Here is a 25,988-nt window from a genome sequence, read left to right on the forward strand (position 1 = left end):
TCATAAATCGTTAATATAAAATAATTTTTGGACCACAGAGAGGAGAGAGGCGAAAAAAAGCGTCATAGACGGATTCACTTTCATAGTTTATGAGAAAAAACTCTAAAGCTTTTCAAGCTTTTATTGAATGACAAAGTTTCTTAAGATTTATGGGAAACATTGTGTTCACCGTTATTTCATAATTTACAATGAATGAAATATTCATGTACCTTGAATACAATTCGTGAGCAATTGATAACTCACTCATCCTTGTAGAGATTTGTACTATTGGAAGCTTTATCTCTCACGTTATAAGCACAAAATCATTTTACAGAGAAAAATTGTTAACCACTCAAATTTGTCTTACTCTTCGAGCCTTACATATTCAACATTGAAATTTCTCATGCATTAAATATTAAACGAAATATAATATAACGAGAAAACGAGAAAATACAAAGAATATTAAAGTTAAATATGCAAAGCTTAAAAAATTGGAGTGCTTTATGATCCTGAAAATATTTTCTTCATGAAGGATCTCTTAAGAGCACTTCAGTTAATTGAACAAGACACAAAAGAAATAATATTTTAAAATGTCTTTACGAACTTGCAATTCTTTTCCATTTCTCTTTAAAATGATTTTCAACCATTGTTTCACGTGTGACGGGTAGCTTCTTTTATACTTTTTCCAGCGAAATAAATTATGTCGCACGTTTTATACGTGATTTTCCATTGTGGTAATTTGTGAGTATTTTACGCTCTAGATATATTGAGATTCACGCACGAGGTATTAAAATCTCATCCAATACATATTAAACTGACAAACGGTTAGTCATAATGAATCGCCGATGACCGTGATTTATTTCAGTGTTCCGAAAATCAAATTTGTAGAGAGAGGAACAATAGATTAAATATACTACACTTGAAAACTTGGCAATTTTAATAACATCATAGGATCAATGTACATAAAATAATTACACATGAAAGTGCAACGAAAGTTGAGAGAATTAAACAAATTTCTCTGTACTGTAGAACGAATCCCGTATATACAAAGAATAAAATTTAGGGTTTTTATATTATGTGCATTGAATCGTGAAAGTGTTATATATATTTTTTAAACCAATAAGATAAATATTTTTTTATTCCAATTTTATTGAAACAAAAGGTATATTTTTGAAATATATTTCGTGAGTGTACACAGCATGATAGCCGTACGACCTATCATTGCTCGAATATGTCATGTCTCAGCAAAATGACTATAACATCGAAACTGTCGTCTCCGTCCGCTCTTCTCCGGTCTGTATGACGCATCTCAAGCCAATGTCCTGGCTATCATCCAATAATAAATATCCAATAATCTAGAAGTGGTTGAGCTCTTTGTGGCGATGGGGACTGTCACAAATTTCTTTCATACTCTCTCGAAGAGATACGCCGAGTAATAACCGTCAGATACAATAATTCTCGCGTTTGCCAATATGATAATACTCATGTTCGCGTCGGGACAATCGCGGAAAGTCACTGAACGCGATAATTATCGAGTTGTATTTGTGATCGCGACGGGAATTTATTTATCTTTGCGGTCGCATTGCCGATACTTCTCAGATACACCTTATCCGGTCAGCGTGATTCGCCATCTTACCGGACGATTCGAACTAGAATACGATTGAACACGCACGGCTGAATATCGTTTATTCAGGATGAGTACGCACACATGTACACGTACCATTCGCTAACACACGTTCGCGTTTCTACACAAGATCATATCCGTTCTCGCAATGATTCATAGAGGTCGAAGCGCAAGACGACGCGTCACGTTGGTCGGTCAGCAAGTACAATGGCCAGCGGTGCGGTGGCGGTCGGAGGTTTGGCGGATGGGAGGGGGGAAACGAGGAGATGATCGGTTGCGAGAAGAAACTAACTAGCCCGCAGCCAGGGTAAATCCTGTTCTCTCTGTTTGCCGACGATTCTCGATAGATACGAATGAAGGTGAATGCGTCTATCAGCACGGTTTCACCCAAGTCGGGACGAACTTTAGTTTAATTGCTTTTTCCGCCGAGATTATTCTAGGTAGTTTCTCTTGTATTGCTTGCCGTTATCGGAAGATCGGAAGTTTATTTAAGCTGCAATGTGTACTCTTTTAACAAGTTCACCGATTAATTGTATTGCAGATTAGTTTTATCCGTGGAAAGTTTAACATGATGGAATACATTTTTTTAGAATATAAAATTTTTTATATAGTATATGGTATATATTATCTAACTTTTCGGTTTATCAGAATGATCAGAGCAGTTTATCCATGAAACAGTTATTCGCGCATGGAAGCCCTTATGCTCGAAGACTTTCGACTCAACCGCGGATTAAATTTAGCCACCGTGAATTCCAGGAACTTCGTTTAAAGTTTAACCCCGCTTAATACTGGGCTTTACCTATCTTAATCGTTATCTACATTTAAATTCCCGATTTCAAGCGCTTTGCGCAGCCTCGCTGGGAAATGTTGCTTGAAAGAGACATTAAGTAGTAGCGATAGTGGACATTAATAGTGAAAAATTCAATAATCAAGAATTATTTAAATGAACTTGTCGATTGTCATTATATCGATGGTTTAAGCAGGGACTGCGTGTCAATTTTATTTCTCTTAGCATCGTTCACCTGCCGTCTTCTTTTTCATTATTAAAATGGAACGAGAGACGATGATTTGAAATAAGAAATTCAATGAGAATTGAATATAGAGAACGGAGAATATGTACGTTGATTTATCATTATGATAATGAATCTTGTGACTTTAATTTTCGTGATTTCAAATCTTCTCTCGAAAGGCTATATATTATATGTCTTGCGCAAAACTTGCTGTCTCGTAAGATATACGTCTACGTATGGTCAAATTAATCAAGCGATGGTCTTATCCGACGACGACGGACCAATCTCAGCGGCATTAATTGGTGGACAGGTGGACTATTCTGAGGACGGTCGTTAATGTCGCCCCGCGTTCAAGGACAAGCCCGCCTCGCTCGACCGCAATTAATGGCCTCTGATGTAACGCGGTGGCGCTTCCGGTCTTAGAGTATTTCGCTGCTCGACGAAATACGGAGACGACAGGTCAGCCTCAGCCTGGACCTGATTTACGCGTGATCGCATTAAACGGTTCTTTGATGGCCCCCTTACCTCCTGAGTGGTTGATAACTTGATTTGCTGTCCCACTTTGGAACTCAGCCACGACTCTTCTACCATGCCCACCCTTCCCCCTTATGTCATGCGGAAACGTTTCCGCTACTTCGAGTTAGAAGCGATGGTTTCTTTTTTCCTTGACTATCATTGCTTGTTCTCTTTTTTTTCCGTCCCTCTTTCTCTCTTTCCGCACTCCATGCGATTCAATAGTTCATCCGGAATAAATACGTCAGCAACAGGAATAAGAAATTTGCATTAAATAAATAATTTACTACTGCTTTGCATTTCAAACGGTGTTATTAGATATGAAAATTATTTTCGTATAAAATATAACATTAAATTTTTCCTCGGAAATTTACTTATAAATATTATGCATATTTTAGATATAACATGTATATAAATCTAACGCAACTTTTGAATTTAATCTTGTATTAATGATACCAATCAAATAATTATTTCCTCGTTATAAGTTATCGATGTAGCAAAAAGATTGCAAACTAAAATTCATGAGCAAATAAGATCTATAAGTTATGTACTTTTTGCGAGATGGTTAATGAGAAACGACAGAAGTTTTATTTACGAAGAGCGAGTAAATTTCTTGTCATGTTTCTTCGTCGCGAAAGCAGAAAAATCATGCTGTCGTCGGCACGGTTTAAATTGGACTTGCGAACAACGACGACGAATTGGAGGTTACAGGTAACAAGACTGGTGGAAAAGCAGAATAAGAAAAACACGAGGAAGACCGGTAGCCACGAAGAAAGGTTTCCGGACGTATAACTGCGAGCCAACAGGTTAACTTGGCGTCAAGACCAAACTTTCCGATCGATCTTAACGAAGTGTCGCCGGTAACTTCGGTCGTTTACCGCGAACTTCCTTCATGAACTTTGACTGCAGTCCGCAGAATTTACGAGTTGCAGCCACGAAGCGGTCTCTGTGAATCTCAGAAAGCTGAGAGACGGCGAAGAATTGCCTTGATCGGATGAGGTTTATTTACATCAATCTCACGATCGTGTTTGCTACGTCGCGTGATGTCTTTCGATCACGAAAAAGTACACAAACGGCAAATTATGGATTAAAGACGAGCACATGCAATTTTCTTGGGATAACAGTATCTACAAAATCATGACGACTGATAACAATATATTATCCCAAAGGAAATTAACATATTCTTTTATGCAGGCGTTATTTTTTGTGTCGAATTAAAATGAGAGTTTTCATCTTCTTCTTTCCTCTCGATAAAAACTTCCAACAGCGCTAGGAAAACATATTCCACCGCTGATGTTTGTGAATAGTTTTTAATGTATGCGTGATGAGAGTCAGTGCGTCAATTTTTAAAAGCTGCGCTGCAGCCATTTTTGTGGAAAAAAATTCTCCAACTAAAGTGTACACTCGTCTCTAATTGCACTTTCAAGTGAGAAGCGCGCTCGCACTTTTGCATCACAGCGAATCCGTTTAAAACAATACGACGGCTTTAGCATCATCGGCGAGACTCGGGCTCCATTATCGCCGATTGAAATTCGCGGCCAGCATGCACCTGGAATAAGCGCCGAGAAGGGAGTAAGATGTCAAGGGATTAATTGAAAAAGGGAAAAGAAAGCCGCGTGGTGGTTTTCCATCTCGTTACCATGCAATAACGAGGACGACCGAGCGCACTTGTTTAACGAACTCCGATCTCTTCTCCGGAGGAAGAGCGCATGAAGTCTTACGATCGTGAGAGAACGTTCGATCTCGCTTTACCTAAATACCGCATTCTCATCCAGTCTCCAACCAGCCGTGATCTCATTAACGTGCCCGGTTATTTCGATACGCTTAAAAGAGTTTCTTGCGCACACTTTATAATGATACGCTTACGTGCTATCGTGTACACAAACGAGTGATCAAAAAAATTTCCACCCACGCAATTAGAGCATTCTGCCAGAATTTAGGAAGCAACGTTTAGCTTATTTGCACGCTCGCAAACGCGCAGCAACACTGGAGTTAATTTCGATTGAAGGAACAACTCAATCTTTGTTTTAAGTGTTTTCGTACCAAATGTTGCCATATGGTTGCCATATGGTTAACCTTTTACGAAAGTTTCATAAAAAATTGCAGAAAAGCGTGGAATTCTTTTCAAAATTCTTCTAAGAGAAACTTTGCTAGACAAACTTTGTTTATGCAATTTATAAATACATAATGATATGTAGTTGCAACTATTGATAACGTTTTTATATTTTTTTAAAAATATTTATTTATTAATTGTGCGCGAAAAAATTTTATTTTTATGTTTTTTAAAATTTACTTAAAAAAGACGCTTATAAGCTTTTACTTGTCACGATAAGACAGAGGGGTAATTGATGATATTCTATAAGGACTGACAAGCACTTTTGAGTATCGAACAATGTACTAGCTTGCGCTTGTCCTAAATTGTATAATAGAATCCCGTATACAAGTTCGTAATTAGGAAATGGGCTTCCTCGAGCGAGCAGACACTTTGCTGCTGTACACGACAGAACTAATGGAAGATCAATATTTGCTCATGCCGTGTCGTAAGATATTACACGAAGAGGACATCTCAGAAAATACGATATAGGAAAACGTAAGATCGCCGAAATATGTCGAGAGATCGTCGAAATATTTCGTAGGAAGCAAACGTCGAGTGATATCTCCTACGAATTTTGACATGTCTTTATGGAATCGACACCCATCTTCTGACTGTCGAAATTTTATGACTCACCAAAGCGATATATATCGAATGTGTGAAAGCGCTTCAAAATGTCACTATAAAAATATAATTCCATTATTATTGAAACTTCTGACAAAATAAATACATGATTTTAAACATTTTTTTATAACAAATGACAGATTCAAAAATAACATTGGAACATGAAAATTACTCAAAGATATTGCTTCACATTAGAGTGTGTCGAAGATGCATTCAACACGTCTTCGTGAATAGAATAAAACTTGTAAATTTCTTACATACAAAGTTATCAGACAACAGCTTGCGTGACCAATTTGATCAATAAATTCGGGACTTATTCCCTTGAGCATTTTCTGTGTACTGCAATACGGAAGATACTCCTTATGTTTGAAGTTGCGGTTCCGGTGAAAACTTTCGACAGTTACGGTAATCCCATCTCCACTCTCTGCAAACTTGAAACAATGTTGTCTACAGATTCTGGTCACGTTTAATCCTTAAACAACAATAGATGACGAGTTACAAGAATAAGCAATTATATAAGTTTTCAATAATGATTATTTATTTTATCTTATTGGTAGCCATCGCTTTTGTTTAATCTGAACCAAATGCTCATTAAAAATTAAATCCAAAAAATTTAAGTGTCAAACTGATATTTATTAAATAAGTACAGTAAAAATATTGAATTAAATATACAATAATAAATTCCAACGTCTACTATTATAGAATTATTTTTGAATTTTTCATAAGAAAAAAAGGAATATTATAATCCAGTGCATCTTTTTAATATAAAAGTCATAGATATTTTTTGGATGACTTATGGATGATTTATATATTTCAAAATAACTATCAATTTTATTACCGACTTAACATATATATTTCCTTTTACAAATATTAAATTATCTTTGATTTTTATTGATTGCTCGTCATGTTGGCTCATGTTTCTGTCGTCTAGTGTTTTGGTCGAGAACCTTGAAGTGGACAGGTAACAACTCAACTAAGTTTAGACTTCAACCCTATAGGCATTCTGTTCCTATAATTCTAGTATAGGTAATCTTTCATCTAGCAAACTCTCGGCATAGCCGATTCAGTTGGCATCAACCATCAGAGAGTGTCAGTGGCGCGAGATTCAATAGCGAACGATTTAACTGGGAATGCCTAGAGGCTGCCTACCACTTCAACTAGTTAGAGGATAGGTTTACTGAGGGTTGGAGGAATACTATGACGTACTCGAGCTTCGAGAAGATAATCGGAGAAGCTAGGAATTCCGTTAAGATGTTACCGGACAGTTCGCAAGTTTCTTGATAGCTTCCGCGATATTTGTCCTTGCTCGGTCTCGTGGCTATCCATTTTAACAGAATTTCAGTGTTATTTCTGGTCATTGAATCATTCACTTGAAATATGTCAAATTTGAGATAGTTATTGACTACCCAAACTAGAGATATAAAATTGACGAAATAAATAAAAATAAAAAGTAGGAAACATCTTAATCTATTAAATATTGTTGATTCAGACTAGCGATTGGAAATTTTTTTTATTTTCGTGCATGTTTTTATTAGATTGAATATTGAAACACACGGTTAATTGATAAAAAGTTTCTCAAAAATATCACTCTTTCTATTTTGTAAACGTTAATAGATTTAACTTATCATAATTTCTTAAAAATTGTTTATGCTTTTAACAAACAGCTGTATATTATATTTTCTTTCCCGGAAATAGGCACTCAAACTGTCATTGATTGAAAAGTCAATCACCCGTACACAGCATAGAATATTTTACGATATTTATAAACGCTATTCCGTGTACACATGGCATGTATCATGTTCCATAACATTAATGGTAGAAAATATTGTTTCATCGGATAAAATATTTAAAAAGCAAAAAGCATGTTGATGGTGTAAACGTGTGTATCCGAATACGTTTGATCGATAAGCCAGATAGATCTGTATATTATTTTATCGTATATTTGAAGAGTACAGGTATAAAACTTTTAATATTATTATAAAAAAATGGGCATTGGATGCCACAACTCCTCTTTCCACCTACGTTTTAATTTTCCCCGCGATGACTTTATATTTGCAAACATACCGATATACGTCGTTTCAACGTTGTTTACGGAATAAATATCTCGAGATAAATATACAGTACGTCAATATGGTAACTGTTTTTTTTAGATCGTCGGACCTTTCCATCAGAAAGCTAGCGTATAAATATAAGTAAGCTCTAGAATCTATGTTTTATTTTACATTTGTTTTTTTATTGTTGACTTTAATCCAGCATTTCAACTGAAATATGGTATCGATATTCGCATGTAGCAACAACAGTATCGTCGTTTTATAAGAAGTAAAACATGGAATCCAAATAATCCGGATATAGCGTTGAAATTTGAACGAAAAATTGACCGCGACATCGCGATCTCTATAGAAACGACGCGATATCGAAAATATTGAAACGATTCACACATACGTACGTGTGGTAACATCAATTAATAAAACTGCCAGATAAAAATTTGTAATAAAAAAGGATGCAAGATATGACGTGCGAACTGTATAAGAGCAATGTGCACGTGTAAATTGATCTGTCTCTTCCATTCTCGACTTTTCGCTTATCGCAAAAATATTATTATGCCGGCGTGTCTTTCAATCTTGCCGCTGCTCTCACACACACATTTACAACACGAACCGATTTATATATCTACTCAATATCATCGGAGCAATTACGATGCTCGATAATATCAATACGTCAAACACGGCATCGATCTCGTGCCGGATTTTGAAATGACGGTAAATTTACATAATCGGAATTACAATTCATTCCTCTCTCATGATTTACGGTATTCTCGGAAAGGGTTTTAGTGTTCAACTGTCTCTTTCAGTGTACCGCAAAAGCGCGACAAGAAGTCTTCGCGATGAATCATTCGACCGTTTTGCAACCGTGTGAGTATCAACAGTTTGTTCGTTCACTCGCTTCAGTCGGAAACTCAAAATGATGCTCGAGAGTTCGCACCGTAGTAAGAGGATCGTGTGACGTTGTTACACAGCGAGCGAGTGTCGCGAGCGGACATCGTTTGCGACAGTCATTGAGATAACGAACCCTTTGTGGCAGGAGTCATTTTACAGCATTGCGAAGAAGAAAACCGACTGTTGCAACTGCCGCTTTTGCACGTGATAAAGAGTGCAACGAGAGACTAGAGAATTTAAAAAGCGGAAGTCGAGGATCGCAGTCGAGGATGCAAAAGTTTACACCGGATATGATGAATGTTTTCAAGCTATTATAAACGGAAGCTTTTTCAAGAAATGAAACAAAGTTTTTGTTTAAACTAAACTCAAGTAAATTTCATTTTTCTTTCTCATAACATTGAGAATTTAATTGGCGATAAAAAGAAGTAAAATATTTAATTTTATTACAAAATTAAAGTGTTAAATAGCATAAACAAAATTTGGAAGAGTTTTCTAACAGACAAAACACACAGATATTTCATTTGACGTGATTTACGTTTGATTTTTGGCCGTATTTATCACGTTTTCTCGAATTGTCAGAGGTTTGATCAAATCAGGATTCCGATACGTCTAGCAGTTGTTACCAAAGGCATCTCGTTTCGATTCTAGAATCAAGGGGTCGGTCAATAGTAGTAATGGTTAGTCCCAATACTAACAAAATAACAGTAATGCACGTACGATGTACGTGCTCTGCCTTACTGTGTCACCCGGCAAACGACGAATAATAGTAATTGAGCAACTGTATTTCACGGGCATCAAGTCGTAGGGAATTTAGATGCGCGATATAAATTAAAGACAAAAATATGATAAGAAGAAAGGATCGCGACACAACGTTTCTCACTGTTTAGCATCTTGATTACAAAATTAGAACATATATGCGAGCGAGTGTCGCGAGCGGGTTAATTTAATTAAAATAAAAGAAATTTTAATATTCGTACGTTTTATATTGTTGTTAGAAAGTTCTGTAAACTGTAAGAATTCAGTAAATTATAAAACGAGAAAATGTGTGAGCAAACCAGCATATGGCGGCGCAACAAAGATCCTTCTCAAGATTCCGCGGAAGTTTCTTGAGCTGATAGCCTGCCAAGTGGCGACCACGGATTGCTAGACAATGCGCAAGTGCCTGCATATTTTGGAGATTCCAAGAATGTGATTCAAGATGTTACGATAATGTTTTGACGTTTAGGTTAAAGTTTTGTTAGGTTGTCTAATCAAGTGAGTTTTAATGGAATTATTGGCGCAATACGCGATGCTTTATTGCACAAAAATATACTGTTAGAAAACTACTTTGAAAAGAGCAAGCTAAAGAATTAAAATAACTATAAAACTTAAAAGCAATAAAAGAAAAGAACAATAAAAATAAATATCATTTTACATTAAAATACACATTGTTCTTAGAATTAACTGAATTAATTGCTACGCATCCTGTCGAACACGTATTGTATGCGTTGTGTAATGTAACGCACATAATTATTGAAAGGTCGTTGATTTATGAATAAATTCATGTGTTATTTATCCATATGCATTACTTGCAAGTTAAATCATTAATGCTTTTCAATTTATAAATTACCGCATTAATAATTAAACGAAAATATTAGTATTCAGTTCCGATTTGCAGTGAAATAATTTCGAATTGCAAAATATCCGTGCGAATTAAACAATGTAATATGCATCACAAATAATTTATGGCTGTGAGAAGGATTTTGCGGATTAAATTGTCTAATTTTATGGTAACAGACAAGTGACAACTACAATTGCGAATTTCTTGTTGCAGCCAATGTGTTAGGATTGTCGTTTAATCGCCGACAATTAGAATCGTCGACAATGAATGTCAGAAGTGGTAGTAGTTGTCAGTAGTGTGAAACTTCCTTAATCCCGACCACGCCAACATCGAGATAATTACGTGACATAATTTACATAGGATGCCTAATACGCTGTAATCACTTCTTCGAATCAAGGCAAACGAATCCCCTTGACATAGTTAAGCAGGTCTTATGTGTTACGTTGAGTTTAAAGGGAAGCAACGAAACGTCGATTTTAGAAACATTTTAATACATGTTTGAAAGCGTCATAAAAATATATATATATAAATTATTGTATATTATTTAAATGGTATTTAAATTCTATTTTCCAATAATGGCAATTAGACGTAACTCTAAAAATTTAATTTTGTTTTAATATTGAAAAAATACGATTATTCAGAAACTGAATTCAAAATAAATTATTGAACGAAACGCAAATTATATAAAAACATGAATTTGTTGTACATAGAAAGAACATATTAGAGGATATGTCGGTTTTGTCAAATTCTCATTGACATTTTTAGACATTACATATTTGTAGTTTTACTATTTCTTGTTCAAATGTCGTTTCTTCTAGTTTTACAACTTTGTATGCGCGTTTAGGCGCGCATACTTTGTTTTGCCGTCTGTGAGTTTTGGTCGAGGACCACTGTAATCATCGTGGTCGCTATTTTCGTACATGTGAAGACTGTAACGAGCGAGGCTCGTCGACCCTGACTCAAATTCAAACAAGAGCCAGCTGCCGCTCATTGCCCAATCCGGCGCATCTCGAGGTCCCGAATTAAAAGCGAGATTTCTACGAATTAACAAATATCATCTATGAACATTAAAAAATTAATTGTTATGCAATATTATATCGGTTTTTACAGTACTGATTTAAGTTTGATTTTTTTTTAATAAGTTAAATAATCTCACTTTAAAATACCAATTATCCATCTGCTAGAAAAATTGAGATCTTTTAAATTCATGTAGAACAAATCATGCATAAATGCCTTTAACACATCTTTTATTGTTAGAGAAAAAATTAATTAATTAAAAAAATAATTGAAGATTGAAAATACCAAAGGGCATAAAGATCATTTAGTTTCTTGAATATTTTCACTTTTTAATTAACTGTCAAGATAAAGAAAAAAATGTTTTAAATAATTATTTTAATTTCAGCATATATTAAATTTTTAAATTAAAATATAATTGAGCGAGGAAATTATAATATTTGATAATAAAACACAAAGTGTATTTCAGTAAACTATACAATACAAATAATGGTTTATATATATATATATATATATATATTTTTTTTTTTTTTTCTTTTCTGAAAATGAACAAATCGACATAATTGGTATAATTTAGAAAGAAAATACACGGCTTCTAAATCCCTTTAATGTTGCACACATGAGTAACTCGAAACGGAGAGACATTTTTCGTTGAATGGCTGCGAGCAGCTTCTCCGGTCGTTCGTAGATACATCGATTCGTTATCGAGATATTGCTTTCGTGCGACCACGGACAAGGAGCGGTTGGATTCGCGAAGATTTATGATTTCACCGAACATTCGCCAATTTTTTTTCTTTCCTCGCCTTTCCATCTGCAATCGTCTCGCGTCGCCAGGTTCAAGTATGCATGAGCATAAAATGAAAAATCGTTTGTTGCTGTATTATTTTGTTTATTGCAAAAAATAACGTATCGTATAATGGAAGAATGTGAAACGAGTGATTTTAAGTTTATCGTGTAATTGAAATTTACTTCGGTGGTTATTTTTTTGAACGTAAAAAAGTAAAAGTCAAATTGTTTTTTAATATATTTAGTGTTTTATATACATAGTTTGTTAATTAAAATTTGACATTATTTATTGTAAATTTTTTTTAAAGCGCAAAATGATTTAAAGCCCTTTAATTAAATTTTAGAAATTTATATCTGCTATGGAAAACGGTTCTCCGATTAGAAAAAACGATCATTGATCATTGAAATAAAAGAGTCCATTTTATATGTCTTTCGTATTGCGGCCTTAACTCTTTTACAGATTAGTCCAGGAAAATTTACTATCCTTTTGCAGTAGTATTCTTAGTCAACGAACCGAACCACCGGGGTATATCAATCACTCCAACCTTCTCCTACCTCTCCAGAAAGTTCAGTCATGTTCGAACCACCAAGTTTCATTGAACTTTATACATATGAAACAAGGTAGAACATACTACACTTCCGCGGAAATTCGCGGTATAGAATATATGTGAAGATAGTTTCGATAGTCATGTTCGCCATTCGATGACAATGTCGGCGTTTTTCCAAGATGCGATATTATCCATTCGTCTACTAAACAAGATTCATGAAAGAGATTATTTCGAATTGTTTATTTTGTCTCATTGTTATTCGGCTCTTATAAGGAAATTATTGTAGTCTGCATAAAAGTGTGATGTCTTCAAGGACAGAAGAATTGTACGCATATTCGTCGATAAATCCCGCTAGTCTTCCGAAAAATCATTTTGTGGAATTTTCTCTGTACAATTGGATTTAAGATTGGAGTTCGTTCTACCGTACTTTTCAATCCGATTTATGACAATTGCGTAACAATGCGTTTGTCTTGGCAAAACTATTCCCGTTTCACGGTACTTTATAATAATATACCATATTGCATATTTCCATAAATCTTCTTAAATTTTCATAAATCCTTCGATTTTGTGCAGCAATTATAATTATTTATTGAGAAATAATTATTTGTAACAGTTGAATTACAAATCTTACTAAGAAACTAAATTTAATTTTACGTATACACTTTATTTATATTGCGAGAATATATCTACAATATTATTATTATAATAGATAAAAAAAAACTTCGAAAATAATATATATTATGTCTGTAAGAATTTCTATAAGAGATACCGATAGTGATACAGTGAACTACTCTATGTAGAGTCCATCGATAGAAGCCTGATCGCGCCATTACACGTTCAAGATATAAGTCGCATCTAACACTCTTTACTTAACCGGAATTTCTTTCGAAAGGAAAGAATGTTTGTTCAAAACATTTGCCCCGAGATACGAAAGAATCGCGGATCAAAGGTTTTCCACGTCCGGAAAGAGGTCGCCCCTCCAAGACGCTCGCCTTTTTTCTCCGCATTATCGGCGAACGGTGCACAGCAGTAAAGTGAAATCTGGCTAGCGTGTTCTTGCTGCGAGCAATCTTGTAGAAGTTCCTCCGAAGCTCACTCGAAAATCGATTTCTCAAAGAGATACGATATGTACGTGTGCGGAATCGATTATTGATCATCGAACCATCACTTCGAAAGCGATTGCTCTCTCGATATTCCGGTCAGCGTTGGAAAGGGTCGCGGTTTAAGACTAGCCACGATTGCCCGATAAATTATTTATCTCTGCTTAATTCGAACGTCGTAGCATCTCAGTCAAACCAAACTTTTAATTCGTGAATAATTGCAAATTCTTTCTAGCCTATTTGCAATTTAATTTAATGCAAAGTTTTTTAATGCGATTACTCAAGCTGCTAAATTAATCGAAAAGTCATACTTTGACTTTATATTTAGATAGAGTTTTATTTCAAAATCGTTGATTTTTTTTTAACCTAAGCTCTATCAGCTTTCTCAGAATGGTGCGACTTACCTTCCAAAACTCGAACACAGTCAGTTTGGTTCGGATACAGTTCAGGATAATTCGGACTATAAAACTCCTGCTTCGTTGGATCTCCGAGTTGAAACTTCTCACATTTGTCTGCGACGTGTCTCATGTGACGTCGTGGCATCGCGACGCCTTTCGTATCCATTGCCATTCGCGTCGTATTTTCCAAGTTGTCACGCGAAAGCGTCTCATCCAATAGTCGTATCTCGGGCGTTGGCACTATCTGCACACATTGTAAAGTCACATTTAAATTTATACGTGAGAATCGTCATGCAAAAAAGGCATCTTTATGCAAAAAGTTTTACGGTCTGCTTGTCTCATTCATAATAATGGTGTTCCAATATGTCAAAAACTTGTAACATACAGATGGTTTTTGTAAATAATTTTGATACCCAAAGAAACTGGGCGGTTCCTATCGTTACGTTATCGTAACTAAAACTATACGTCGCGTTAATTTGAATTGTACAAGATGGAAAATTTATACGCTCAATGGTCTATAAGCCTTTAATTCCAGGATATCAAGCCGTTAATTAAATGGAAGTCCGATTCTGTGCTTCAGGCAACTGGTATTGCGACAGCTCTAAATTATAGTTATCGCTCGTATTACGATATTGGGAAACGGCATTGAATAATTACGACTATAACGTTGATGAGTAGTATCGGACGTAGAAATCTATTGCTATTATTCGATTATATGCCTATGATTTATGTCATTAGCTAGAAAAGACCTATTGTAAGAACTTTCAAAAGAATTGGAAATTTCTCCTAATATTTCTTATTCAATTAGTCTAGTCGATCAATTTGAATAATCGATGATCGCAATTATTGACTCCGCTCACAATTCTATTATAAAAATCAATTTGCGAACTAAGTAATGGACACGAAGGGAGGAACTAATTTATCAATCTTGAGATCCGCTATTACTCGAGAATTACTCGAGATATTTGCAATCGTAATCACGACGAAATTTCCAAATGATTGCTACTAGCTATAAGATTCGGTACGAATTACGTCATGGGAGCTTCGAGGAAATGATGAAGTCTTCGCGAGGTGATAGCCAATCGTCGATGACTGCGGGGATGACGATTCGATGGAAGTCCGATTGGACGGATCCGTCTGGCTCGTTTCATCGCTCCTGGAAGAGATGGACGGGTTATGGCGTGTGATCCTCGTGTCGTTGCCCCCCAGCGACCGCACTCTCCTTTCGTCCTCATCCTCCTCGGACCTCTCGACCACCGTTCGGAGGAAACTCAGGTCCGATCGAGTTCCGGGGCTCGATCTGTCTACGCTCCAAGGAGTAGTTTCCGGAAGCTTGCCGTTCGAGAGTCTGGTTTCTCTCGCGGCGTGCTCAAGACTCGAGGACGGCCAGGATCGCGACGGCGAGGATCGACTCGTTTTCCGAGCGCTGTACGTGCTCCACCGTGGATCCTCGGTCTCTCCCGTGGACGCTCCAGTAACTAGAACAATAATGATAATGATCGAATAGTCGAACAACGATAGCTCGGTTTCTATTAAAATGTGAAATATGAAGTATGTTTCAATATTTTTTCCAATAACGGAATTAATTAAACTAGAAATGTTTTTTTTTTTTCGCTAATAGACTTATTTAAATTTTGATTGCACACAGAAAGAGTAATAGCAAACTACAACTGAAGGACATATTTTATCGTCGTAAGAAGAAATGATTAGAGAAAACTAGAAAAGATATAAAAAAAGATCTTGCGAGGATTATGTGAAATATCAGATAACGATAGAAGTCGTTTGTAAAAGCTGTGATATTGGAAATAATATACGTAAAAAATTGGTTTAATGAATAAATTCGAGTAAATAAAAGAAAAACAGCAAAGATTAGAAAGCGAAATCCACACAAGATAGACGGAATCCAGCAGCTTTTTAGTGCAAAAAGTTTTGAGATCGTCTGGAGAAGAAGAAAAATACGTAACGAAGAGAAGTAAACTGTCAGATAGTAATTATGACGAGTAGAATTACAGGAAACGTAACAAGTCATCGAAGAAGCATTTCTCTGTTATTTAAAAGAAAGATATTGTTCAGGTGTTAGTTCCAATAAAATATTTCATATACCTTTACTCTTTGTATTAAGTACAGCAAATAGAAAAAGCGAGAAAAATATTGATCAATCATTGGAACTTAATCTTAAAAATTTTTCTCTGACATCGTAGACTTTCTTTTTATACACCATAATTTTTTATCGAGCGTGACGCAATCTGTGTCGATTAATCGCAGCGTTCAATTATAGTCGAAAAAAAGATCCTTTATCTTTTCTCCAAGAGCAATTGATTCTCATTTTAACGCGATCGAATGGTATAACGATATATGAGTAGCGCGCCGGGAGGGCGCTAGATTGGATGCTCGTATTCCATCTGTAAAAATGAACGCGATACGAACAATTCTCGTGTGCGCCTTTTTAACTTCCCGTCATTCTCTTTTTTAGCTTTCAACATTCAGTAACTAACAAGATTTAACGCCTACTGTCGCTTGCACTGCGAATACAGGCAACTTGATTCGCACAAAATGATCGCCTTGATTTAACGAGCACGCCTGTTAGGGCCTTTGTGTTTCCGCTTCTCTCGCAGGATGTTTGCGCCTATATTAAATTATTGTCACTCGTTGTTACATGTAGAATGTCGTAATAGTGTCTATATAAATTTTACTTTTTTTTAAACATTTGAGCAATCATTTTATAAGATGATTAATTAGACATGAATTTTAATAGAAACGCGAAATAAAATTCAAATAGAGATGTTGAACGTTAAATACGGTGAGGGCGCAAGTTAAAACACTACGTTCACTCTTCGTTGAACGCATATTGCATCTCGGATATAGGGAGGCAACAAGCAGGAAAGCAACTTGACGGGATGTGCACGGCACCGTACATATTTTCTGCGGCCTTCAGACAGGAGCATCTCAATATAAAGCGTTCTTTTGTGAGGTCGATACGACGTAACTTCTCTCCTCGGGCTAAAGCGTGATAACCTTACGCAACTGCACTACCCATTACGTTCTAGGCGGCTAAGTCCTGCCATATTTCACTAGGAAAGGCTCTGTCTGGCAGCACAAGAGGCTTTCTCACAAATTTTTAAGTCGACATTTTACAAGAGGTTTTCCCTTCATCGCGCGATTTTAGAGTGTGACAAGCTAAGTTTCAGCTCGGAGTGCTTTTATCCTGCACTTCGGTCGAGGATTCTCTTAAAAGATCTCCAAGATAAAACCTCTCAATATCGAATAGCAAGTTCGGAATAGTTTACACGAAATTCAATTATTATATTTCTATAGTTATACTTGCGATAGAATTTTCAGTTTATCAATATTGTTGCTAGTCATTTTATTTGGAATAATTAATTAAAGAAAGATAAATATTTTTCTTCAGAGAAATGTGGAATTAATTATTTTCAATTAGTTGTTTCAATCGCTTTCGCCATTTTGCTCTTCTCGAATACACACGATATCTCTTCGAGTAGAGTTTCTACACCGATTACTTCCTTACGATTGCCTGCGGCTCATAAACATTGGACTTTATGCATTGCAACGTTACCGATTTCTAGACCCGGCTAGATAAAGGCTGCGCGCTTCTTATCGAGAGTAACCGCTCTGCGCGGTAAGGTCAAAATTCATTCGCTCCATTTACTGCTCATTTCCTGAAGAGGAAATCGGTATGTAACCGTCTTCTCCACTTGCCGTTGCTCGAAGTGGAGTTTGCCGTAAAATGCGGGACAGTGGATAGCTGCGTGTTTTTCGAGATTAGATAAGATAAAACAAATGTTAAAAGGTAAAAAGTTTGGACTTTTTTTCTTTATATCAAAACAGAAAATTTCTTTTAAATACTTTAGTGATTTCGATATAAATCGCGACGTCTGTTATCTTTGTTCGTTGAGCGATAGTTTTAATTAGAATCGGAAATTGAATTAATCGAATCGGAATTAATATTATGATAAAATGTGAAACCTTTATTATTATTAAACGAACACATTGTGAGACAATTTCAAAAGAAATTCTGAAAGAAAGCATTCACTGTCTTTGCAATCTATTTGAAAATATACTTGCTCAATGAATTTCTCATTGGATGGACGAGAATCTGTAATACGGTTTCTATTTATAAGCGTTTTCATCTTTGTCGTAAAATTTCGACAAACTGGTCGCCAGGGTTACACAGCTAAATTTCAAGAACTTCCTGCGACGCTGTGTTTTAGAGGCGTTGGGTTTCTAAGAGCAGAAACGACGGCGGAAATCTACATCCACCTGCAGTAAATCAGATCCTCGCCTGCTAGACGTCTCGTTCTCTCTCCCATTTGTCTGTTCTTCCGTTTCTCGGCAAACAATTTTGTAGCTTCTTGTTTCACTCTTCTTGCCGCACCTTTCTCGCGTTGGTTCCTCTTCGTCTCGTGCACTGGTAGTCTTGTAGCATGCCCGTGATAATCTCTTTTTCACTCGAGACATTCATCGCGCTGTTTACGCCATCACTTTTTCTTCAAAGAGCCCATCTTTCCTATCTCATCTCAAAAATGGCCGCATTGTTCGCAGCTTGCGCGAAACGAGCAATGCTTTTGCGCTTGCAACCATAACTAATAACATAACATTACTGGTACGTAATGTAAGCTGAATGATAAATAAAAGGAGTAAAATCAGAAAGAAATACTGATTTTTACTAATAGGTATTTATTAACATAACTTGTTCTATGCAGTAACTTACTTTGGAGTTATTATCTGAAGAAAAACTGTTTCTGTAAAACATTTAAAGATTAAAATAATTACTGGGTTAAGAAATATCATTTTTTAACGTATAGATATTAATTTCAAAATTTTATTGTTGTGAATTTTCCAAAGTGAAATAACTCAGACGAGAAGTGTTTGAAATTAAAAAGAAAGTTCTTTTGTATGAAATTATTTCATAAAGTGCTCAAGCGATCTTTTTGAAATAGATCGTTGAATTAGCTTCGTTTCATACAGAGTACAAATTCATTCATGGATTTAAAAAAGTTTCTGTAGCCTGACTCGTAAGTATCCGATATACAAAGAAAATTGAATAAACGTAGCGAAGCGATAATATAAAATGAAAGCAACTGTTAAATAGTTACAAACGTTAAATAGTTACAGTTACATAAAAAACTGCGCAATTCAAAATTAATCAAGTAATGAGCAAAGCTAGCAGCCATTTTTTATATTTCAGTATTTGTTCTAAAAACAGTTTATAAATTTATCACTGTACCGGATCGCATAACAACACGACAAATATTGTTGACGTATTGTTTCCAATACCTGAAAAAAGATTTGAAAATTGTAGAATTAAATGTACCTGCATTATTCTGCATTGCAGTCACGCGTATAAGACTATGATTGTTTGCCGTTTCGAATCCTATGGGTACTGCATTGGTTGGAATTTATTTTTTGTATTACAGTTGCTGAGAAAGGTAGATAGATGGATACGTGGTACACGAGAAAACACGTCGAGTGACGCATCGGAAAATCCCGCACGTTTCTGAACAATTTCTAGATTATTCCCTTTGGTTCACATGTAATCCTATAAGCGAGCCTATAATCCCATATGCAAATCTCGTTAAGTGATAATATCTATGTTTAACTATCCTTGATACAAAATTTAATCGTAAAGTGTCTATTATCGAAAATTTCCATAAATTCCGTATTTAATTACAAATTCCACCTGCATGATTCTCATGCGAACAATAATTACGACATGCGGGAAGGACGCACGTTGTATAAAATTGCCGGTGATTCAACGCGAACTAGGCCTCTCTACAGATTTCCAACGAATCGCGATGTTAAGCACGCTTGATATAGTATTTTGAGAAACGGAACGTGCGCAACGATCCCGGTGAAATATGACGACTATAAAGCATCTCGCGGTTTTATCGCCTTGCATAACTATAAGTATGTAAGCGAGTATTTTCCGTCTAAAGGTATAAAGCCGAAATATCGTTGCACACATAGCCTTGCCTTCGCACGAATACATAATATCTGCGTTTGTCTGTGTCCCTCCGAGAATCTACGAATGTATATACGCATAGCAATTATGTTGCTGAATACCATCACCCGCATAACTCTTGCAATTCTATACTCTAGGATGGGTCCCTGGAAATGAAGAATTCCATTTTCTTTCTTCCCAATCACGGATCTCTCTCTCTGAATGCCGTTTATGCAAAAACGAGAGAAATGGCGCGAAGACTACGCTTCCGCCACCGAATTGAAAACGCGATGATATGTACATTTTCATGTTTATAGTCAAAAGACAGAATTTTCCATTTTAAAAGAAACTGTAGTACATTTCGCTTCATGGTAGAACCAATACGTGAATCGGAAATCACAGAAAGGCGCTTCTTCGTGATAAAAAAAAGAAAAAAAGCAAGTGAAAAATTTTCAGAATAAAATTTTCAGATGAAGAATAATTCGGTTTTTCTTCTCTTCTTAGTACGCTAGGAGTGTTTTTTGCCTCTTAATCTTGATAAAATTTTACGTATATCGTGAAGTACACATTTTTCGTGAACGACTGCTCGTAATTTCGCTATATTATCGATAATTCTCTGAGATAATATCTAATTAGTTTCACGTCTATTAAATCGACTTTCTATTAAAGGGAATGTTCCCCGAAGAGAGGATCGTTGACATAAAATTGTGCTCACACGGTCCGTAGCTCATCGAGCTCATCGACCCGTATTTCTGCTTCACGTTTATCGTAAAACGAGATCACTTGATGCGGGTCCTTTGTCCTATAATAAAGTTAGTTTGTTTGTTATCGATGACTCAAAAAACGCATTGTAAAAATCTCTCATTCGTTAGAGAGTTTTTTTCTTTTCTTTTGATTTTTCTGTTGAAAGAATCTTTTTTATTCTCTCTGTGTAAAACATTTCTTATTACTCAGTAATAATTTTTCTGTCTCTGATAGTTTGTCCTAATTTTATTATTTACTCTACCGCGATTATAAATAGAAAATCCATGTCCAATAAATAAGTTAATGAGTTCTTTTTTTCAACAACACAGATATTTTTTTTATTTTTATGTAAAAAACCTCACCGAGGAAAATTATTACAATGGCACACTTTGGCGATAAACGCTCTTTTCTCTGGATTTATTATTGCGAAACTCCGGAAGTTGATTACAATGCTTGAAAAGACAGCATGCTATACTATTCCTTCTACTTTTTTGCTGAATAGCAAAAAGCGTTTTGTCGAATGGACCATCAAAGAAGTCCATTAACGAGAAAAAAAGATAAAAGAACATGGTTGATGACATGACAGCGCCTAATAAGTGCAAACGCATTATTCTGTTCAAGATTTTCAAAATTGATAATAAGTATCATACGTGAGATTTGTGCTCTGGAAAATACAACGAAACATAAATAAAAAGAATTCTTTTAATCGGCATGCTGTTAAAAAATTTTTTGCATTTAATTTGTAATGGTAAATAATCAAGTATAGTTCATGTACATTCTCGTAAATTCTTCTCGAGTGACAACAAGTGAGAAAACAGGAAAAATTTTTATTTATGTTTGTCACATTCTTCACGCTTTTCATCCATTGACACATGTATGACTCAAATTTATTGTCACCTGAAGTTTTAACGACTTTCTCTGATACAAAACACATTTTGCCGATGGCGACTTGTGTGCAATCATCTTTAAAATCCATCTCGGCAAAATAGCAATGGTGGCGATTATTTAATACTTTAATTTCATTGTTGTTGATAAAGTACGAAAGGGACGTCATGTATTTTCATCGACATATTTGTAGCGCTTATAGTGTTACGAAAAACTGATGGTATACTAAAATGTACGTACGAACAATATTGCAGGATGTAAATTTAAGTTTAAAAGTAGTTTCTAGATTTGAACATTCTAAAAGGGGTTTTTATTGTTTGTTTAATTCTTTTTTAATTTTCTAAAAATATCAAAGTTATAAAATTGTATAAAATAATACCCAACAAAAAAAGTTGCAAATATTTTATACACTTAATCACACTTCTAAGCATTTAAACATTATATAAAATAAAAATTATTATAATATAGTAATTTTTTAAATATTTTAAATAAATTGCAAATTTTTTGTAATAGTTTCGCAGTAAGTCTGCTGAAATAATCTAAATTAACCAAATTTTATTCTGTAATTCGATCAGTGTGCCGAATTCGATTTCAGCGGTTGGTCGGTTCTCACAAAGTTACAAAAGTAATATCGAACAGAATTTATATGGTGCCGTGTAATAAGAATAACGTCGGTTCTTCGGAACAGCGATATTTCCTTGGGCGATATTTCCTCCCGCGATATTTTCCTTGGGCGTCGAACACGATTTCTCGTCCAATCGCAATTCCCTGAGCTTCGCTCCCTTTATCAACGCAGTGCACCGTACCGGTCGGTCAGTCTCTCTGACCGGTTCACGGACTGAGCTGTCACTAAATCACTTACTAAATAAATCTTTCCTGAGCTCGCGGCCGGTATACGACACGATGAAAGTACAGCAGCGACATGCGAACGGTGCGGATTTATGACTAGGTGATACACTGCTATCTCGTCTTCAACAGGAGGTTTATTCATACCGCATACTTTTTACGATTTTCTACGAAACATATTACTTTTTACATGTATATGTAAGATGTGCTGAGATTTCATTATCTTTTACAAAGATTTCAATCAAAAGAAATACTAGCATTTTGTGAAAAATGTACAACTTTTATTATAATGAAACGTTTAATTCCATTTTCATATTGGAGACGATCATATAACATGTGATTTTCTAAATTATGTCGAACTGTTAGTAGTTTCTTTTCTATAGTGCTCTTTTTATAGCCAGTATGCATAATTGAAGGTAATCAATATTATTTACAAGATTTAAACTTTGATGATTTTAAAGGAGAAAATTTGATGGCAAATTTTTATTCTCTCCTAATTATATAGTTTTAGATATAATAAATAATAACAAATTGCATATAAAAATCATGTATTTTCCTCTTATCTCATTAACTATTGAACGTTAATTATCGCTTATTATCTAGTAAACTCAATAAAGCTCAGAGAGCTATTAATAATGTACGATGTGTTGCTTTCAAAGTTTAAACTTTCACAAAAACACAATTTAATGAATTTTTGAAAAAGATCTGAACAATGCAAAAAATAATTAGATTACGAAACTATGTTGCAACGCAATTGAAAGTAATTGAAAATAAATAATTGCGTGCAACGAGCACACATTCTCTCTCGCAGGAACGTATGTATGTTTGAACAGAAATAAACGGTTGGGGGAATATTTGCTTAGTAACAATATTTTTTCCTCCACTTTTTATTAGTATTAATTCTGTTCAATCTTTCCTATACGTTTTTTTCTAAATAAGGTTACGCGACGTATACAACATTGTATTCCCATATTACACCTGCATGTTTTTGTATTTGATTACTTGGGGATAATGAAAATTATAAAATAATAACAATAGTTATATAACGTACGTGTAGCGAAAAAAGGTATATTTATCATGCGAATATTTTCGGAATATATAGCAAAATGTTAATGTAGAATTTTCGTTATACACACACAGTCTGCATCTATAATGTTAAACTTTCGACCAACTGCATAACAGTGAAAAAATATATTCACGAAGCGTGAATATTTTTTCGTGTAATCATACGATTGTGCGAGACGAACACAGAATGTGTGTTTTAATACCGGGCGAAATAATACACAGAGCGAATTCGTGGATATTCGGGGTAGGTGCGTCTCGAAATACATCTCCATGCTCTCATTTCGAGTTCCATGCGTATTTTTCTCTTCTAAAATGGACAACGACACGCGCGAGAATCCGTGAACAAGTCGGAAATCGGTATTCAGGATACAAGTGGGAAGACATTTCCGTTAAGATTGCGGGCTCGAAGCCAGTATACACGAACGAATTGCAACCTTCGATCTTTTTTCGGTTTGCTCCGAGTCGCAGTGTCTTTCTCAATACTATCGATTTCTTTCGAAAGGCAACTCCTGCTGCCATTCGTGCTGTGTATCGTTTACGAAACGTCGTAATATCAGTGCAATATATAACTCTTATTTACTTCGCTGTATATACCTTTTGAAATACGAAATACAGCAGCAGACAGAAAGATCGCTTCATGTCTTACAGTTTCTATTTTGCTAAAATGACATTAAAAATAAATAAAAAATTATATTTTTCTTTAATCGATATGGTAAATGCTTTTTTTCATGTAGTTATTTTGTGTGTAGCTTGGAGAGAATCAGACAAAATTCTTCAGAATAGCTACATAGTTGCAAAATAAAGATTACTAATTATATTATCACATTATAAAATTTATATTTTATATATTTTGTGTGTGTGAAAAAAGAGTATCTTTTTTTCTCATTAATTTATCGATGTAGAAGAACATTTTAGTTACATCTTTTAACGTTAACAAAAATCAGAATATCTCCGATATATAACATACATATTTCACGTCTTTGGTTTTATGTTACGTTTTTATGAGCAATCACAAATCCGGGAGTTTTATTTCTATCGTCGATTCATTTTTTTAAAACCTCAGTTTCGCATATAACGATACGAGGAATGCTCGAATTCTAAATTTACAGCAGGTTGTCTCTTTCTTTTGTTCCTGCTGCGAAAGCAATTCCTTTTCTTCCTTGTCTCGCGTGACTTAACGCCCTCCTCCTCTCGTTTCCTAACACGTGGAGCTCGTTGTTCGCCTCGAAGCCAACAACAGACTGGTCGACAATTTTAGTTCCGACTCAATCTCGCTTACGAGAAATATAAATTATTGTTTGCCAGTTCCTTTCTTTCGCGCGAGCGCTGGAGCATTTCAGGAATCTGTTAGGGAAGAATTATGACCGCTTTTCCACTGCGAACATGCTGACGGCCATTCGGTTAAAGACAAAAACATCTAGTGAAAAACGAGCGCATCATTCTCAAATATTTTTACGGATTCGTCCTCAGCTTCGCGAAACGCGAAACACGCTGCTTTAATTTCTTTTTCTAGCGTGGGTGAATTTCAAATTCTTTAAAAGTATATAGCGCGCACGAGAGATTTATCGTCGAATATTATACGTTAAATCACTACAAGAATGTACATCTTTGTTTAAAGATAAAAAATTTGTAATGAATTTGTAAATGTCAATGTTTTACATAACATGAAAAACGCATCGAGAAATATTATTGCTTCTGTTTTCAATAATTAATTGCTAGTCATAATAACAGTCGTAATTGATGGCTGAAATAATAAATAAATATTTCTCAACATGCTTTTTCAATGAATTGACAGTGCACATAAATAAATATCAAAACACTCTTTTTTTTACATTTTGTGTGAAATAAAGCAACTTCAAGTGCACAAATGTAAACGGTTTTCAACCTCGAATGGATCAGTTTTAATGGGTGGATTACACACCAGTAACTTATCAGTTGCGCTGCAAACTTTTCTCGAAAAGAGGGAAATGGATGGAGAGATCGTACACAAGGGGGAAAGAAACTTCTCAAGTGGCCAAAAGTTCTCGCACGCAGAGAAGCGTAAACGCGACAAAATCCTCGCACCAACGAAACGGAACATATAACACGAATATGTAAGTTTACCACTCTCTTCTGCTCTACGGAACACTTTAAACTCGCAGTGGGTCCTTTCAGCGAAGAAAAGCTCTCACAATTCATGCCACCCTTCATGTTATGTTGCGTGCATCGCTCTCAATTGAGTTTTCGCAGTTAACACTGCATTTATTCCTTCCTAGCTTTCTTTCT

The 25,988-nt window shown here is 35.3% G+C and overlaps 2 protein-coding genes across 3 annotated transcripts in view; one reads left to right on the forward strand and one right to left on the reverse strand.

Moving 5' to 3' along the window:
* Window positions 1-25,988, forward strand: part of LOC105668376 (uncharacterized) — a 189,104-nt gene that overhangs the window by 60,864 nt on the left and 102,252 nt on the right. The gene's annotated exons all lie outside the window — the stretch shown is intronic.
* The window catches only part of Neto (Neuropilin and tolloid-like), a 112,117-nt gene that overhangs the window by 32,654 nt on the left and 53,475 nt on the right, over window positions 1-25,988 (reverse strand). For both annotated transcript variants that reach the window (XM_012360722.2, XM_067358973.1), the window contains 2 exons: window positions 15,257-15,702; window positions 14,231-14,468 (listed from right to left, as the gene is read on the reverse strand). In XM_012360722.2, the coding sequence (XP_012216145.1) occupies window positions 14,231-14,468; window positions 15,257-15,702 (684 nt within the window). The remainder of the gene's footprint in view (window positions 1-14,230; window positions 14,469-15,256; window positions 15,703-25,988) is intronic.

The sequence above is a fragment of the Linepithema humile genome, chromosome 7 (genome assembly GCF_040581485.1).
Source record: "Linepithema humile isolate Giens D197 chromosome 7, Lhum_UNIL_v1.0, whole genome shotgun sequence".
NCBI lineage: Eukaryota > Metazoa > Arthropoda > Insecta > Hymenoptera > Formicidae > Linepithema > Linepithema humile.